The sequence below is a fragment of the Entelurus aequoreus genome, linkage group LG10 (assembly GCF_033978785.1).
Source record: "Entelurus aequoreus isolate RoL-2023_Sb linkage group LG10, RoL_Eaeq_v1.1, whole genome shotgun sequence".
Classification (NCBI taxonomy): Eukaryota; Metazoa; Chordata; class Actinopteri; order Syngnathiformes; family Syngnathidae; genus Entelurus; species Entelurus aequoreus.
The window spans coordinates 27876194-27892434 of NC_084740.1; the positions used below are offsets into that span (position 1 = coordinate 27876194).

The 16241-nt window shown below is 37.7% G+C and overlaps 1 protein-coding gene across 3 annotated transcripts in view; it reads right to left on the bottom strand.

Annotated features, from left to right (window-relative positions):
* gramd1bb (GRAM domain containing 1Bb) overlaps positions 1–16241 on the bottom strand; it is a 373707-nt gene that overhangs the window by 61726 nt on the left and 295740 nt on the right. For 2 of the 3 annotated variants that reach the window (XM_062060498.1, XM_062060500.1), the window contains 2 exons: positions 14881–14904; positions 4562–4582 (listed from right to left, as the gene is read on the bottom strand). In XM_062060498.1, coding sequence (XP_061916482.1) covers positions 4562–4582; positions 14881–14904 — 45 coding nt within the window. The remainder of the gene's footprint in view (positions 1–4561; positions 4583–14880; positions 14905–16241) is intronic. The other variant, XM_062060499.1, reaches the window with a different exon arrangement.

The following is a 16241-nucleotide window of genomic DNA, read 5'->3' on the forward strand; positions in this document are numbered from 1 at the left end:
CACGGTAATCAGCTTTGCGCAATAAAATGATTGCTGATGCAGACAGGGGCGCCGCTAGGGATTTTGGGCTCCATGAAAAGAATCTTTACAGGGCCCCCTGTATTATAATTTCATCATCATTAGGGGCCTCTCTGGGCCCCCCTCCATCAGGGGCCCCTAGAATCCGTTTCCTTTACCCCCCCTTTTCGGCGCCCCTGGATGCAGACGTCGTCATTGTTTAATCTGTTGTGACCACTTGTTGTCACTCACAGTTGCACCGCAAAATCGTACAGAATACATTTTGTTTAAATTTAAAATTTGATTTTTGGATTTAGATTTTGTGCGATATTTGGCGCAGCTTAAGAGAGAACATTGCACTCAAGGCTAGTATATTGGGTGAAACTGACACACTTTGAGTGCCACTGACTTCCTGGTATCCTTGGTCGGTAGCACACAGGACATCAGAAGAAGGGGCCGGGGTTTCCAGTACCTGGTTGACTGAGAGGGCGACGCCCACAAGGAGCGCTCATGGCAGAGCTCGGCAAATATTTTGACTCGGGGGGCCACGTTGAGAGAAAAAAGTGTGTCTGGGGGGGCCAATGTGTATGTGTGTATAAATTATATGTACACATTTAGCTGTAAAAATCTGCTGTACAGTATGTGTGTTTTTTTTCAGGAACACTGATACCAAAAGTTAAAATGTCCGATAAGAGTTCTAAAAATGTTATGACAGACCACCTCAAAAAAACGGAATGACATTTACTGAATGGGACACCCAAAATGTACATTAACCTCTTAAGGCCCAAGCTGTTTGTTTACATGCTTTCTTTTATTTGTCTTTGCTATTTGGGCTTATTGGACCCTAATTAGAATAAAAACTAAAAATCATCTTTTAATAAGATGTACTTAGTCCATAAGTACACAAACGTGTACTTCATGTGTAGTGACATGCAGATTTTTATATTTACACTTTTTTTTTCCAAATTCCATTGTATGTTATACTCTTCTGACACCACCAGATAGCAGTATAAGTGTCCATACGTCGGCATAAGACCCAAATTCAGTAGTGTACAAAAAGAGCTAAAAGGTGCTGTCCAAGCATGTGGCCACTAAGGCCTTTAGAGGTTTTTAAAATAAAGAAAGTGGGATTTACAATATTAACTATGAACAATAAAACACTGAACATTAACAACATATGAACGCCTCTCCTCTTTTACTTCTCAGACCAGCTCCTCGTTAGACATCTTTTACAATCAAGCAAAACAACAAAAATGTAACAAACAGCAAAATATGAATGCAAAGTGTATTAAACACCCACAATATGATATATTATCACGTAAATATCTGCTTCCGCATCTGTTTCTGACACACGCGTTTCGGGCTGGCTGCTCTGAAAACAAACCCCGCCCTCTCTGGTTTGTTCTTCGTCTGAGCTGCTGTGATGTAGATTACCGTAATAACTCGTACAACACCCAAAAGCACAGATTTCGACCATTGAAATACTTTCTATAGTTCAAGACTTACGGTCATTTAAAAACAGCACTGCACATCATAATGGCGGCTACAGTTTTGATGTTAAAGATCTAAAAAAATTGTGTGGCCCACGGTCCGTATTTTGCCCAGGTCTGGCTCATGGGTTTATCCTGTCTGACTTTTACTGTGAGTTTTCCAGTAAGCCAGGTAAGCCACAAGGTGGCATCCATTGATGTGGGGTATTCTGTCACTTTGCGCTACTGACTTCCTGGTATCCTTTTTGCTGTTGCTAATTTGGTTTCTGTTTTCTTAGTTAGTGGAGATAGGCGATGTAATAACCCACACCTGCTTCCCATCACCAATCGGCCCCTTTTTTAAGGTGGAGGTGAGCAGCAGGGAGATGTTGGATCGTTTTTGCTACTTTCGAGTCTGTACTGGCATCTTCCTGCCTCCTCTACTGGAGCCCCTCTGCTAAGTATCCCCTTTAGTTAATATGGCTTATTTAGTATTGCGCCACATGGCTCTGTCCAGGTTCAATCAATCAATCAAAGTTTATTTATATAGCCCTTAATCACAAGTGTCTCAAAGGGCTGCACAAGCCACAACGACATCCTCGGCTCAGATCCCACATCAGGGCAAGGAAAAACTCCACCCACTGGGATACAATGAGAAACCTTGGTTAACCTTGTGATATTTGCTAATTGCTGCTAGTAACTGTTCTCCTTAGGAGTCATTCTATTTTGCCTGTGCCTTAAGTTTTTTTGTTTTTTTGTCTGTCTGTGAAGAACTGTTTGATGAAAATGTGTCGCCGCCGATGTTAAAAACATGTTACGTCTCTTCCCTGCATCTTGGGTCCAACTCGAAACTGAGCCAGACAGAAACGAGTGTAAAGGAGACTATATGGGTGTTATTTCATGTTTACAGGGCTTTATGTAAAAATATATATAGTTTTTTTTGTCAAAAAGTTGGAAATTCTTGGGTCAAAAAGTCGGGATTTTTTTCTCAGTGTCAAAAAATCAGGATTTTTTTCCAAGTGTCAAAAAGTCGGGATTTTTTCTGTGTCAAAAAGTCTGAAATTTTTTCGTCAAAAAGTCTGTATTTTTTGTAAGTTTTAAAAAGTCAGACATTTTTTTCGTCAAAAAGTCTGTATTTTTTATAAGTGTCAAAAAATCTGCATTATTTCTAAGTGTCAGAAAGTCGGAAATTTTTCTAAGTGTCAAAAAGTCTGGATTTTTTCTAAGTGTCAAACCCTCGGGATTTTTTGTGTAAAAAGTCGGACATTTTTTCTTCTAAAAATCTGGATTTTTTCTAAGTGTCAAACTATCGGGATTATTTCTAAGTGTCAAAAAGTCAGAAATGTTTCAAAGTGTCAAAAAGTCTGGATTTTTTTCCAAGTGTCAAAAAATCTGGATTTTTTCTAAGTGTCAAACCCTCTGGATTTTTTCTAAGTGTCAAAAAGTTGGACATTTTTTCGTCAAAAAGTCTGGATGTTTTCTAAGTGTCAAAATATCTGGATTTTTTCTAAATGTCAAAAAGTCTGACATTTTTTCGCCAAAAAAATCGGGATTTTTTCTAAGTGTCAAAATATCGGGATCATTTCTAAGTGTCAAAAAGACAGACATTTTTCTAAGTGTCAAAAAGTCTGGATTATTTTCTAAGTGTCAAAAAGTCTGGATTTTTTCCAAGTGTCAAAAAGTCTGGATTTTTTTTATAAGTGTCAAACCCTCGGGATTTTTTCTAAGTGTCAAAAAGTCTGACATTTTTTCGTCAAAAAATCGGGATTTTTTCCAAGTTTGAAAATATCGGGATTATTTCTAAATGTCAAAAAGTCTGACATTTTTCTAAATGTCAAAAAGTCTGGATTTTTTTCTAAGTGTCAAACCCTCTGGATTTTTTCTAAGTGTCAAAAAGTCGGAAATTTTTCTAAGTGTCAAAAAGTCTGGATTTTTTCCAAGTGTCAAAAAGTCGGTATTTTTTTGGTCAAAAATGTTTTTTATCCTCCAACTGCGAAAATATTTGATTTATTAATAAGAAACATCCTACTTCGTGTAATATTGCTTACAGTGGTCTGGCCTGGAACCAATTGGCCGCAATAAACAAGGGACACTTGTCATAATCTCTAATGATAATCATCATTACTTTCATGTATTTTGTTGTATTTCCTGTGCAGCTCTCTAATCATGTTTTCATTTCCTGTTTGATTTCTTTTGCCACTATATTTCTCCAGTCCGGGCATTGATCTCACCAGTTTCTGGTTGCTAATCAGGATGTTTAAAATGCCAGTCCTGTCCTTTTAGACGGGCCTATAGACTATTACTTGACTTATTAGCGTTAATGTTGCTTTGCTTCGTTGTTTAATAACTAAAATGTGCAGAGCTTCATGTGCACTCCCCTGCTGCACTACCTCTCTGTTTTTGTTATTCAACTGCCGTGTCTGCATCCTGGGGTCACGGCCAACAAAACGCCACACATCAATGTAACAACAGTTTTTGGGAAAAAAATTGCCCTGTACAAAACACAAATGTCCACTGCAGAGGACGCTGGTCCGGTTATATTGCTGTGAGTACACACAGTAAATTACACTAGGGACAAACCTAAAATGAAACAAGTGCACATTAGTTATGGTTTAGCATTCATAGATACAGTATACTAATTCCAAGAATCAGTCAGACCCAGATGTTGAGCAAAGGCATCAATCACTAAGGTCTAACTGTTGCTCTTTTAAACTTGTGCTAGGCCTGTAGGATGCCCAAAAGTGGTTGGCAGAAAACCAGGTCAGGAAAAAAACATCCTTCCTGATCCCAACTCTCCATTCATCACTGACACACACACACACACACACACACACACACACACACACACACACACACACACACACACACACACACACACACACACACACACACACACACACACACACACACACACACACACACACACACACACACACACACACACACACACACACACACACACACACACACACACACACACACACACACACACACACACACACACACACACACACACACACGTACGTGTAAACAACAAACTGTGCAGCCAAAAAAAAACATGTAAATAACATAGAAGAAAAAAAGGGGGCACTTACGTTGTACCAGCTTTGGCTCTTCTGCAGAGAGGCAGAGATAAAGAGAGAGAGAGAGAGAGCGAGAGAAAAGAGAGAGAGAGAGAAAGGAGATTGAATTATTCCACATGCTGAGGATGTGAAAAATGACCAGGTGCACGTGTGAAGGTCAGTTTTAGCCGGCATCCTATTACATCACAACCATGACACATATTGTAAGTCTTTATCTACAAATGATTCAAATATGGAATATAAATAAAATTCCTTGCACAATTTAATGACTACGGGTGTGTTTTACAAAAGACAATGCGGTGCAAGCCTCAAACACAATTAATTATATACTAACTATATAATTAATACTTCACAATTGAGTAAATGCTGAGCTTTGTTTTTGAAACAGCTCCAATACTGGATCTTATTAAACTGTGTACCTAATGATATGTCCAGTGTGTGTATTATATATTTATTGGGCTTATTGAGAGACATTTTTTGGTATGAATATGAATAAGATGCTACCAATGCAAACACAATTAGTGTGTATTGTGCTCTTTCCAAAAAATAGTTTTGTTCAGACTTAGAACAGCAGAGGGCAGCAAAGTGTCGTCATTGCAAATCATCTTAATGACATGACAGGTATAGTTTTATTTGGCCTCATAAAGAGGACTGGAGGAGAACTTCCAGAAGGAAACATGCAGGATATCATTCAAGGGAGATACGGGGCATAAAAAAAAAAAAAATCAGAAGTTGCAGATTGTCATAAAAATGAAAACAATTGAAGAAAATGACACCTGTCCTCTTTTGCAAAATGTATATAATAATAATAATCTAACCTGAAATGTATGTAGTGTTATTATTATGTGTGTTCTGAAATTACCATTATTTAATTTATTGAAGAAAAAATGCAACAATATTATTGTGTGCGCACACAATCACCGCAAATATAATGCATTTCAACGTTTTTTAAACATTTTTTAAATTTAAAAACACGCTGGCTGCTCACTTGAACAGTGAGATGACCCGAAGCCTGCCTGTGACGTTCACTGAGTTAATGTGGGCTAATCTGATTTGAAGGTGACAGAGACACAAGGGAGGAATTATACTTTGAAGCTACCACCTGAATAAAGTAAATGCTGCGTGTGTGCGTGTGTGTGTGTGTGTGTGTCCTGGTGGGGAGATTGATCCTGCAGAGTTGACACACTTGTGCTAGTTTGTAGTTTGTCGACGTATTGGAAGAAAATCAACTATATAAGTGCATTTATAAATCAAGTAAATGTATTTATTTAATATGAAAAATACACCTCTCTAATATTTGTGTTCTTTAATAGTCTGAAGAAACACTGATGTGTGACAGTGCATTTATTTTTAGTACCCGGGCTGACAAGCCAACAGCTAATTGTGCATGTTCATACACAGTGTGGAGCCGCTCTTCTAAGTTAATAGCAGTCACCCCCATTGCTTCAAAAAAAACCCTGCTTATCTTAAGTAATATAATTACTAGAGCAGTGTTTTTCAACCTTTTTTGAGCCAAGGCACATTTTTTTCATTAAAAAAATTACGAAGGCACACCACCGGCAGAAAAGGTTAAAAAATGAAACTCCACCAGGTTGTCATGCCTTATTTTGAGTTTGTTGTCGTTTCCTGTGTGTAGTGCTTTAGTTTCTGTCTTACGCTGTTAATTTGGTGACCCTTCCTGTTTTGTTGGTGTTCTCCTGTAGCACCGTCACAACTTCCTTTGAGTTCTATTGCCCGCACCTGCTTTGTTTTCGCAATCAAGACTATTTAAGTTGTACGTACGCTATCCTTCTTTGTGGGGTCACATCATGTACGGATGTACTTTTGTGGACGCCGTCTCCGCTCCACACGCTGTAAGTTTTTGCTGTCGTCCAGCATTCTGTTTTTGTTTACTTTGTAGCCAGTTCAGTTTTACTTTTGTTTTGCATAGCCATCCCTATGCTTCAGTGCCTTTTCCTAGCAGGACTTGCCTTTTGTTCATTTTTGGTTCAAGCGTTACATACCTTTTACATACCAAAAAAGGTTGAAAAACACTGCACTAGACAACGGCACATTATTATAATTATTGATTTGCAAAAAAACATTTTTTGGACCAATTAGGTGAAGTTGCATAATTTTCCCACAGCACACCAGACAATATCTCACGGCACACTAGTGTGCTAGAGGATGATGCTCAACATGCTCAACATGTTACACACAGAGAGCAAGCCATGAGCAGGCATGCTAATAGCTAAGCTAACCGCTAAAGTAGCTTGAAATAACAGAATAAGTGCTTGGTACACTTTAAGAAGCCCGAATGGACAAATAAACCATGCATATTTCAAAGGGGTCCTATTATAATTTTTTTTTCTAAAAATAAACCACTTCTTTGTGGTCTGCACAACATGTAATGGTGGTTCTTTGGTCAAAATGCTGCATAGATTATGTTTTATAGACCATCTTCTCCCGGCCATCTTTCTTGTAGTTTTTGGCACGTCCATAGCGAGTCTACTGACAGATTAAGTTCGAACTATACGCTACTTTATACGCTACAACAACGGCAAGGATGCACGACCTCTCCGTTGTTTGCAAATGCACCAAATCGTTGAATTTCAATATTTATTGAATCACAAATATTGAAAATCATCGATTTGGTGCATTTGCAAACAGCTAAAATGATGTACAACGCAAACTATAACCTGCTACCCAAGAATTTACAACAATTCTTCTCAACAAAAAAGGAGAAACATTTGTATGCACGTACAACACTTAAAACCTTTAGCATATGCGTATGTGGAATTAAATTATGGAATGAATTAACCAAAGAAATCCAACAAAGCACCAATATGATTCAGTTTAAGAGAATGTTCAAACTACAAGTGTTCACAAAGTACACTGAAGAACAATTATAAACATCTTGAACCCTTTTTTTTTTAGATTACGGTATGTATTATGTATTTAATATGTTTACTTACTATGGTATATTATTTATTCATAATTCATTTATTCACTGTTCTGTCACAGAGAACAAGGAAATGGGATAAAATTGTTATGGTATGAAAAGGGGTAGAATTAAATCAACTCTGCTTTTTCCTACTCCTTTTCGGACGTGCTGTAATGAAACAACAGGAAATATGTGATGCATTACATTGTAAATAAACTGAAACTCAACTGAACTGAACTGAACGGAACAAACCCAGGTGATTTGGGCCCCTGCCTTTATCCCATTCTGCACAGGGATACGCCATGCACAGCAAAAACTGAAATCTAAGTAAAATGAAATATCTTAAATAAGGGTGATATTTGCTTATTTTCTGTCTGATAAGATCATTCTTCTCACTAAGAAGATTTTATGTTAGAGTGTTTTACTTGTTTTAAGGGTTTTGGTCCTAAATGATCTCAGTAAGATATTGCAGCTTGTTGCTGAGATTGTATGACCTATATTGAGTAAAACATGCTTGAAACTAGAATATCAACTGATGCAAAGCTGTGTCATCAACACTCACAAGTATAAAACTACTTTTTTAAAGTAATAATTTCTTACTTCAAGCATGAAAAAAAAAATCATGATGCTGAGCGCATATCATTATGTCAAGATAATGGCACTAGCATTTACTTAATTTAAGAATATTTTTCAACATATTGAGCAAAAAGGTGTAATATTTTTTTTCTACCAAGAAAAGTGCACTTGTTATTAGTGAGAATATACTTATTTTAAGGTATTTCTGGGTTCATTGAGGTTAGCTAATTTGACTTGTTTTGGAAAGTCTTGACAAGCCGAATTTTCTTGTTCTATTGGCAGATAATTTTGCTTAGTTCAAATAAAATACCCCCAATTTTTTTATTTTTTTTGGGTATTTTTTTTTCTTGTTTTTGAGTCGAGTGTGCTGCCATATGTACGTTAGTAAATCTCACTGCCTGACAACTTCAAGAGTGTGGAAAAGACAAAATATATATATACATATGTATATATAGAAGGCTAGATACATGAGCACTGCTGCAGATATAATATATACAGTAGATATAGCTAGATATATCACGCCCCCTCATGCAGTCTGCCCACAGGGTGACAGGGTATTCCATTGTTTAGACGGCATGAAAACAAAAACAACAAGAATGTCGGCACATTGTCCTGCATTTGCTTGAAGAATACACGGTACTGTTGAAACAAGGACGATAGGAATACCGTCAATTCCGGACTATAAGCCGATACTTTTTTACCCACATTTTTAACCGGCGGCTTATAAGACGGTGAGTCTTACAAGTAATCTATCTATTTATATCTGCACCTTCTTTTGTAAATGCAAACTACCATGAGCTAATGCAACAACATTTCGTTCTTATCTGTACTGTAAAGTTCAAATTTGAATGACAATAAAGGAAGTCTAAGTCTAAGAGTCTGATTTATTGATTTTTCTTTGCCGACGACCATAATAAAAAATTTAAAAAAAGAAGAAAAACAAGCAAATCCAATGAGAAGGTGTTTTATGGTTTGTGCTATGGCGCCATCTTTTGGACGAGTTCCCTCACTGCAGGTGCTGCAGTGTCCTTCCATGTACTGGTAGTGCCCCTTTTTTTTTTTTCTTCAACCGGAATGCCTTCCATAGCGTTTTTACTCATATGGATTCTTCTGTCATTACTCCAAGCAACGTTTGCAAGTTTAAAGGCCTACTGAAATGTTTTTTTTTAATTTAAACGGGAATAGCAGATCCATTCTATGTGTCATACTTGATCATTTCGCGATATTGCCATATTTTGCTGAAAGGATTTAGTAGAGAAAATCGACGATAAAGTTCGCAAATTTTGCTCGCTGATAAAAAAAGCCTTGCCTGTACCGGAAGTAGCGTGACATCACAGGAGCTAGTATTCCTCACAATTCCCCGTTGTTTACAATGGAGCGAGAGATTCGGAGCGACAAAGCGACGATTACCCCATTAATTTGAGCGAGGATGAAAGATTCGTAGATGAGGAACATTACAGTGAAAGACTGGAGAGGCAGTGATGGACGTATCTTTTTTCGCACTGACCGTAACTTAGGTACAAGCTGGCTCATTGGATTCCACACTCTCCTTTTTCTATTGTAGATCACAGATTTGTATTTTAAACCACCTCGGATACTATATCCTCTTGAAAATGAGAGTCGAGCACGCAAAATGGACATTTAAAGTGACTTTTATCTCCACGACAATACATCGGTGACACACTTAGCTACTGAGCTAACGTGACAGCATCGTTCTCAAATGAAGATAGAAACAAAATAAATAAATCCCTGACTGGAAGGATAGACAGAAGATCAACAATACTATTAAACCATGTACATGTAACTACACGGTTAAAAATTCTCAGCCTGGTAAGGCTTATCAATGCTGTTGCTAACGACGCTAAAGCTAATTTAGCAACTTAGCAACCGGTGTTGTGCCTGAAACCTCACAGAACTATGATAAAAACATTAGCGCTCCACCTACGGCAGCCAGCCCTCATCTTCCCATCAACAGCCGTGCTCACCTGCGTTCCAGCGATCGACGGCGCGACGAAGGACTTCATCCGTGGGTTTGGCGGCAAGCATCGGCTAGGCGTAGTAAGTAGTCCTTGTTGTGTTGCTGTAAGTATTGTACTTAGCCGCTAATACACCGATCGATCCCACCTACAACGTTCTTCTTTGCAGCCTCCATTGTTCATTAAACAAATTGCAAAAGATTCACCAACACAGATGTCCAGAATACTGTGGAATTTTGTAGAAGAAAACAAGAGGTTTCTGTATCGGGTTCGACGGGGTCCAACCACTTCCGTGGATTCTGTGACGTCACGCGCATAAATCATATCCAAAGGAGTTTTTCAACCGGAAGTGTGGCGGGAATTTTAAAATTGCACTTTATAAGTTAACCCGGCCGTATTGGCATGTGTTTCAATGTTAAGATTTCATCATTGATATATAAACTATCAGACTGCGTGGTCGGTAGGGATGATACTCGAAACCGGTTTTCCCGGTTGTTCGATAAGAAAAGAACCGAGTTCTCGGACTCGAATCCCTTTTTGAGAACCGGTACCCGTTATCGAGACCACTAAAGTAAAGAAAAAGAGTTGGTTCTTTATTCGAATCCCTCGGAACGAATCCCGTGCCGACCAGAAATGCTCCGTGTGACATCACAAGAACACTTTTCGGGGCTACCGCGCATGCTCGTCACTCCCGTTGCATGCTGGGTAGTGTAGTTGTTATATTCCCTAGCTCATAACATCTTTCCCCCTCTAAACAAATAATGTTAACTCAATAAAGTGTATTTCTTTTTTTAGCTTTAACTTTTCATTTTTTAGCATTGTAACCACATTTGCAAACAACTTTTCTCTTCATAGAAGTTTCTTTCAATAAAGAAATAAAGTGCAAAAATGTCAAAGCATCATAACAAACAGTTATGTCAAATAGCAGCAGAAGTGCACTTTTTGGAGAGCTGTATTATTTTCAGTTTTGTGCCCAAGGGACCGATTTTATTTAACACTATATTATTATTTATACACCTATAGTGATCACAGAGACAGGTTGTTTCTGTGTTACTGTATATATTTGTTTTTCTGAAAAATCCCACTTAATATACTTTGGGTAACAACAGTCAATATTTATTTTTTTTATTTTATTTTTTTAGGGGGGTAACAGTCAATATTTATTTATTTATTAGATTTTATTTTTTTAGGGGGGTAACAGTCAATATTTATTTATTTATTAGATTCAATTGTTTTCTTATATAATAAAAGTGAGCTTTTGTTAAACCAATTATTGTGGGTTTTTTTTCATATACAACAACCTATCTGGACTCGATAAGAGAATCGATAAGGAATCGGTTCGATAAGAGGATTCGATAATAGGCTCGAACTCTATAATTTCTTATCAAACATCATCCCTAGTGGTCGGTAGTAGTGGGTTTCAGTAGGCCTTTAACAGTATAACTAACACTGTTTACACTTACTAAACTGTCCCATGCGTGATGTCTGTGGGAGTGTTCTAATGCATATTTGTACATGGTATCATAATGTAATGAAGCTAGCGTCGTTAGCAATTGTTAACATGCTAACACGTGTACGAGTGTCCTTATTAGTATTGTCAACTTACAATTGGCATTCTTTTTGTATTGTTTCAGTTTCATAAAGTCCTTAGTAAATTCACCAAAACATCACTGCGGAGTTATTGAGTCTGTTAAGCTGATTGGAGAGCTAGCTTCCGCAGCTAGTGGGTGCATGTCGATGACTTCTGTTTTGTTTTATCTGCCGTTTCACTGCCGTGTTACAGACACCGCTTGGAAACAATTAAGGTATGTTACAGAATCTTTCTGTGTAAATAAGTAATTTTGCAATGTGTATATCTGCAGCGTATAATCCGGTGCAGCTAATATATGGAAAAAAACCCCCGTAAAATTTAGTGCGTGTGGCTAATATACTGGTGCGCTCTATAGTCCAGAAAATGCATTGATATATATATATATTTTGATGTTTTTATGTTGACAAAGTAAAACGCATGAAAATCAAATGCCTTAAATGGTAAAGTGGCCCCTGCCAAGATGGCTGCCACATAGGTACGTCGCTTAGCATGTATGCTACGTATCTATGGGCGTGCATATATGGCGAGCGGGCATCCTTGTTGTTTTGGTGGCTTCAAAAAACCACAAATTGCACCTAGCCCCCGGTGTGTCGTATGTACCTACTTATATCTATGGCTCAAAACGTTGTCACACATGCAAGCTAGCTTAGCAGTTAGCATCATGAATTGATTAACGTGGACCCCGACTTAAACAAGTTGAAAAACTTATTCGGGTGTTACCATTTAGTGGTCAATTGTACGGAATATGTACTGTACTGTGCAATCTACTAATAAAAGTTTCAATCAATCAATCAAAGCACGGTTTCTACTTTCCTCCTGCCTGTGTTTTGCTCCGTGTGTCTCTGCGCTAGTCCCACATTTTAGAACCGTCTATCACTTTATTCAACATACTTATAATCGATATTTAGATGTTTTGTCCATTGAATCACAATCGTCCACGTTTTAAGCGATATGCAATAATCGATTGTTTCACCTCACATATAATATTCCTGTATTTAAAAGTCATTATAGATTGTATAATCAATAAACTCTGGATAAAAAATGAATAAATAAAAAATCATTAAAGATTGTAAAATCAATAAATCCTGCAAAAAAAAAAAAAAAAATCACTAACCACCTAAATGACATTCATTGTAGTTTATAGTTTATATAATTATATAATTCAGTTTTTTAGGGCTGTCCAAAAAAACTAACAAAACCCCCCCCCCCAAAAAAAATGATAGTAGATTTTTAGGGCTGTCAAATAAGACATATTACATTTTTAGGGCTGTCACGTAATAAAAAAATGAGGAATCATTAGGGATTAATATAGGCTCCAGCACCCCCTGCGACCCCAAAAGGGACAAACGGTAGAAAATGGATGGATGAATGGACATTCATTGTCACTTGGGTACTAAAAAGATATTGTCATATTTTTTCTTGGACAGCCCTAAAACATATTTTCCCCTACAAAAAAAATCATTAAATGACGATTAATGTAGTTTAGGTCCTTAATTATCATCCATCCATCCATCCATTTCCTACCGCTGATCCCTTTTGTCAATCATGCCTAGAGATGGGTACCGTTCACATTTGAACTGATACGGTACCAATTCCCGACCCCATTACTCAACAATAGAGACTTTCTGTACTTTTTGAATGTGTTAATAAATATGACGTCTTTTTGATAATAACGTTTCATTTTTTATCGCAACATCTAAAAATGATCTGTTTATGGTAAATACCATCTTGTTATTTGCAAGTACGATATTATGTTGCAATTACAGTTGCAAGTCCAAGATGTTAGTAGTGTATAGTTCATGGTCTTGTTTTGTTGCGACCCAAAAAAATAACTTATTTTGCAGCAGCTGTTTGATTCTAATGTGGATCTTACTTGTAGTTTTCATTGACATATTGAAGGTGTTGAAAGTGCCATGTAAAATTGCTAATGCTAATCAGTAGCATGTCAATAGCAAAGAGAATTTAAACAAGCATCAAACTAGCTCATCTTTGTAAAAGTGGAGCCTTACTTTGCTTTCGTTGAAGCGTTTTTTGAGTCAATTTCTTTGTTGGCAGTGAAAATTGCAACCTTACCTAGAGCAGTGTTTCTTAACCATATGGCTGGGGCCCATTTTTGGGCCGCAAAAAAATATTAGCATCTCAGCTGTGCTCCACATGGGCCGCGGCGGTGTTCAGTTGTTGTACACTTTTCCACCACTTGTGGCAGTAATGACAATCTCAAACAAAGTCATAGGTTTCTCAAGCGCAAAAATTATGACTCAAGTAGTAAAGTTGTATTTTCACTTGCCTTTTAATTTTATTGACAGTTTAGAAAATTCTAACTATTTTTTGTCTATTTTAGCACAACATAATTGTATGCAAATGTATTTTTTGTCTGTCAAGGGAAATTGTTCCTCATTGGCTCAGAAGGCTAATTGATGATTAGAAAACCCTTGTGCAATCATTTTCACACATCTGAAAACAGTTTAGCTCGTTACAGAAGCTACAAAACAGACCTTCCTTTGAGCAGTTTGAGTTTCTGGAGCATCACATTTGTGGGGTCAATTAAACGCTCAAAATGGCCAGAAAAAGAGAACTTTCATCTGAAACTCGACAGTCTATTCTTGTTCTTAGAAATGAAGGCTATTCCACAAAATTGTTTGGTTGACCCCAAACTTTTGAACGGTAGTGTAAGTCTAAGGTTTATGTGTTGAATAATGTTGTGACTTTTGCATGGTTTCATATCATTTGACCAGGTTGTGAACTGTAAGTAGGTTAGATATAATTATTGAATACGATTAAAAATCAGGAGTAAGGTTACTAATTCAGTGTTAATATTTGATTGGGGCCCGGGCCCCTACGTAGTGGAAAAGTTGAGCCCCGAGGTTAAAAAGGTTTAGAATCCCTGGTAGTTTAAAAGGCTTGCCATCAACACAGACAGGACCTACAGGACTTAAGTGGGACAGCAACCACCAACACGTACAGTTTGAGTGAAACTGACACGTTTTCTATGCTTATTTCCTCCTAAATATTTTGGTCAAATCTATCTGCCGCATTCCGATGATGACAAAGCCTCACAAAAACATGTTTAAAAAAATGCTACACTGTTTTTTTAATGTACATTAGCACGACTAATCACAACACTGGGATGCACTGACAGAGGAGCCTATAGAGTCACATATACTGAGGAAGTGTGTGGGTGTCGGGGGGCTGCAAGGATTGAGTGGGAGGGTTTTTCGGGGCAGCAGGGGTCGCCAAAAGGAAAAAAAAAAGAAGAAATTCTTACTTTTATCAGGTTTAGTCTGTCATACTGAAAGACAATTCAAGAGAAAACAAAGTCAGATGAGCATCGAAAAGCATTAAAAAAAAGAAGGGGGAGGGGCTAATTTGGCCGTCGGAGGCCCGATGATGTCATCGAGCGTTTAAATGTGACGCGTTTGACACGAGGGAGCGACGTGATGGTCGGTGGTTGCCCCTCCCCATTCGCTGCTGTTTTATTTGGATTGCATTAGGGGTCGGGTGATCAGGCTCACGTTGCCAGGGCGACCTCACGCCATGGTCTGGGGGTCATGTGACCGAGGCTGACTGAGGCTTACACGAGGGACGGGAGGGGCGGCGTGAGTGCTGTTTGTCGGCCGCCTCAGATTGAGACACAAAAGTGAGGGGTGATGTAATCATTGTGCGAGTGTTTGTTGTTGCGCGCAATACGTGTGTGTCTGTGTGCAGCAAATAGAGCATCCTAAGAGGCGGCCTCTTGTTTATTTGACTTGCAATTTTCCCTGCTTCTACTAACACCACTTAAAAACAACCATTTCAACTATTTATGATTAGACACTGCGCAGCATGACAGCATTTAAAAAGAAAGCTAGTCGGTTTTTTTCAATTTTCCAAATTTGTCTTCCGAAATGCACATGCACTCACGGGCCAAGACATTAGGTACACCCACACGATCAAGTAAGCTCTAATACAAAAGTTGTATACAAAACATGATGATGATGCTCTGTTTTGATTGACTACAAAAGCAAAACTAAACATGGTCCTAATATATATTGGCATAAACAGCTGTGGCTGTAGGCAACCTCATGATGTTTTGTATTATGAACAGCTGTGGCTGTAGGCAACCTCATGATGTTTTGTATAAACTCCACAAAGTGGCAATAGCTACATTTGAAGTATCACAAGTAGCCACTGTCCAGCAGCTTTATCTATCACCCTTCCTGTACTGTTGACAATGAACTCATTAGATGTGTTAATGCTGACTGAGCAGTTTGTGCCTTACAGTTATGACAACATTGAGTTGAGTTTGAGTTGAGTTTGGGTTTATTTCGAACATGCAAGCATACAACATGATACATCACAATTTCCAGTTTCTCTTTTCAACATGTTCGAAAAGGAGTAGGAAGAAGCAGAGCTTATTTAATCCTACCCCTTTTCTTTACATAACACTTGCTAAAACTTTTTGTTCACTTCCTGTTCACAATTTATTCACAATAAACTCCATAAGTAATCACAATAAAAATAAATAAATAAATAATAGTAATAATTTAATAATAATAATTGGTGAAGTAAGTCATATTTCATATGATGAGATAAGTAAGATTACTTTAAGAATGAATGAATGAATGGATGAAATAAATTGAGAATGTT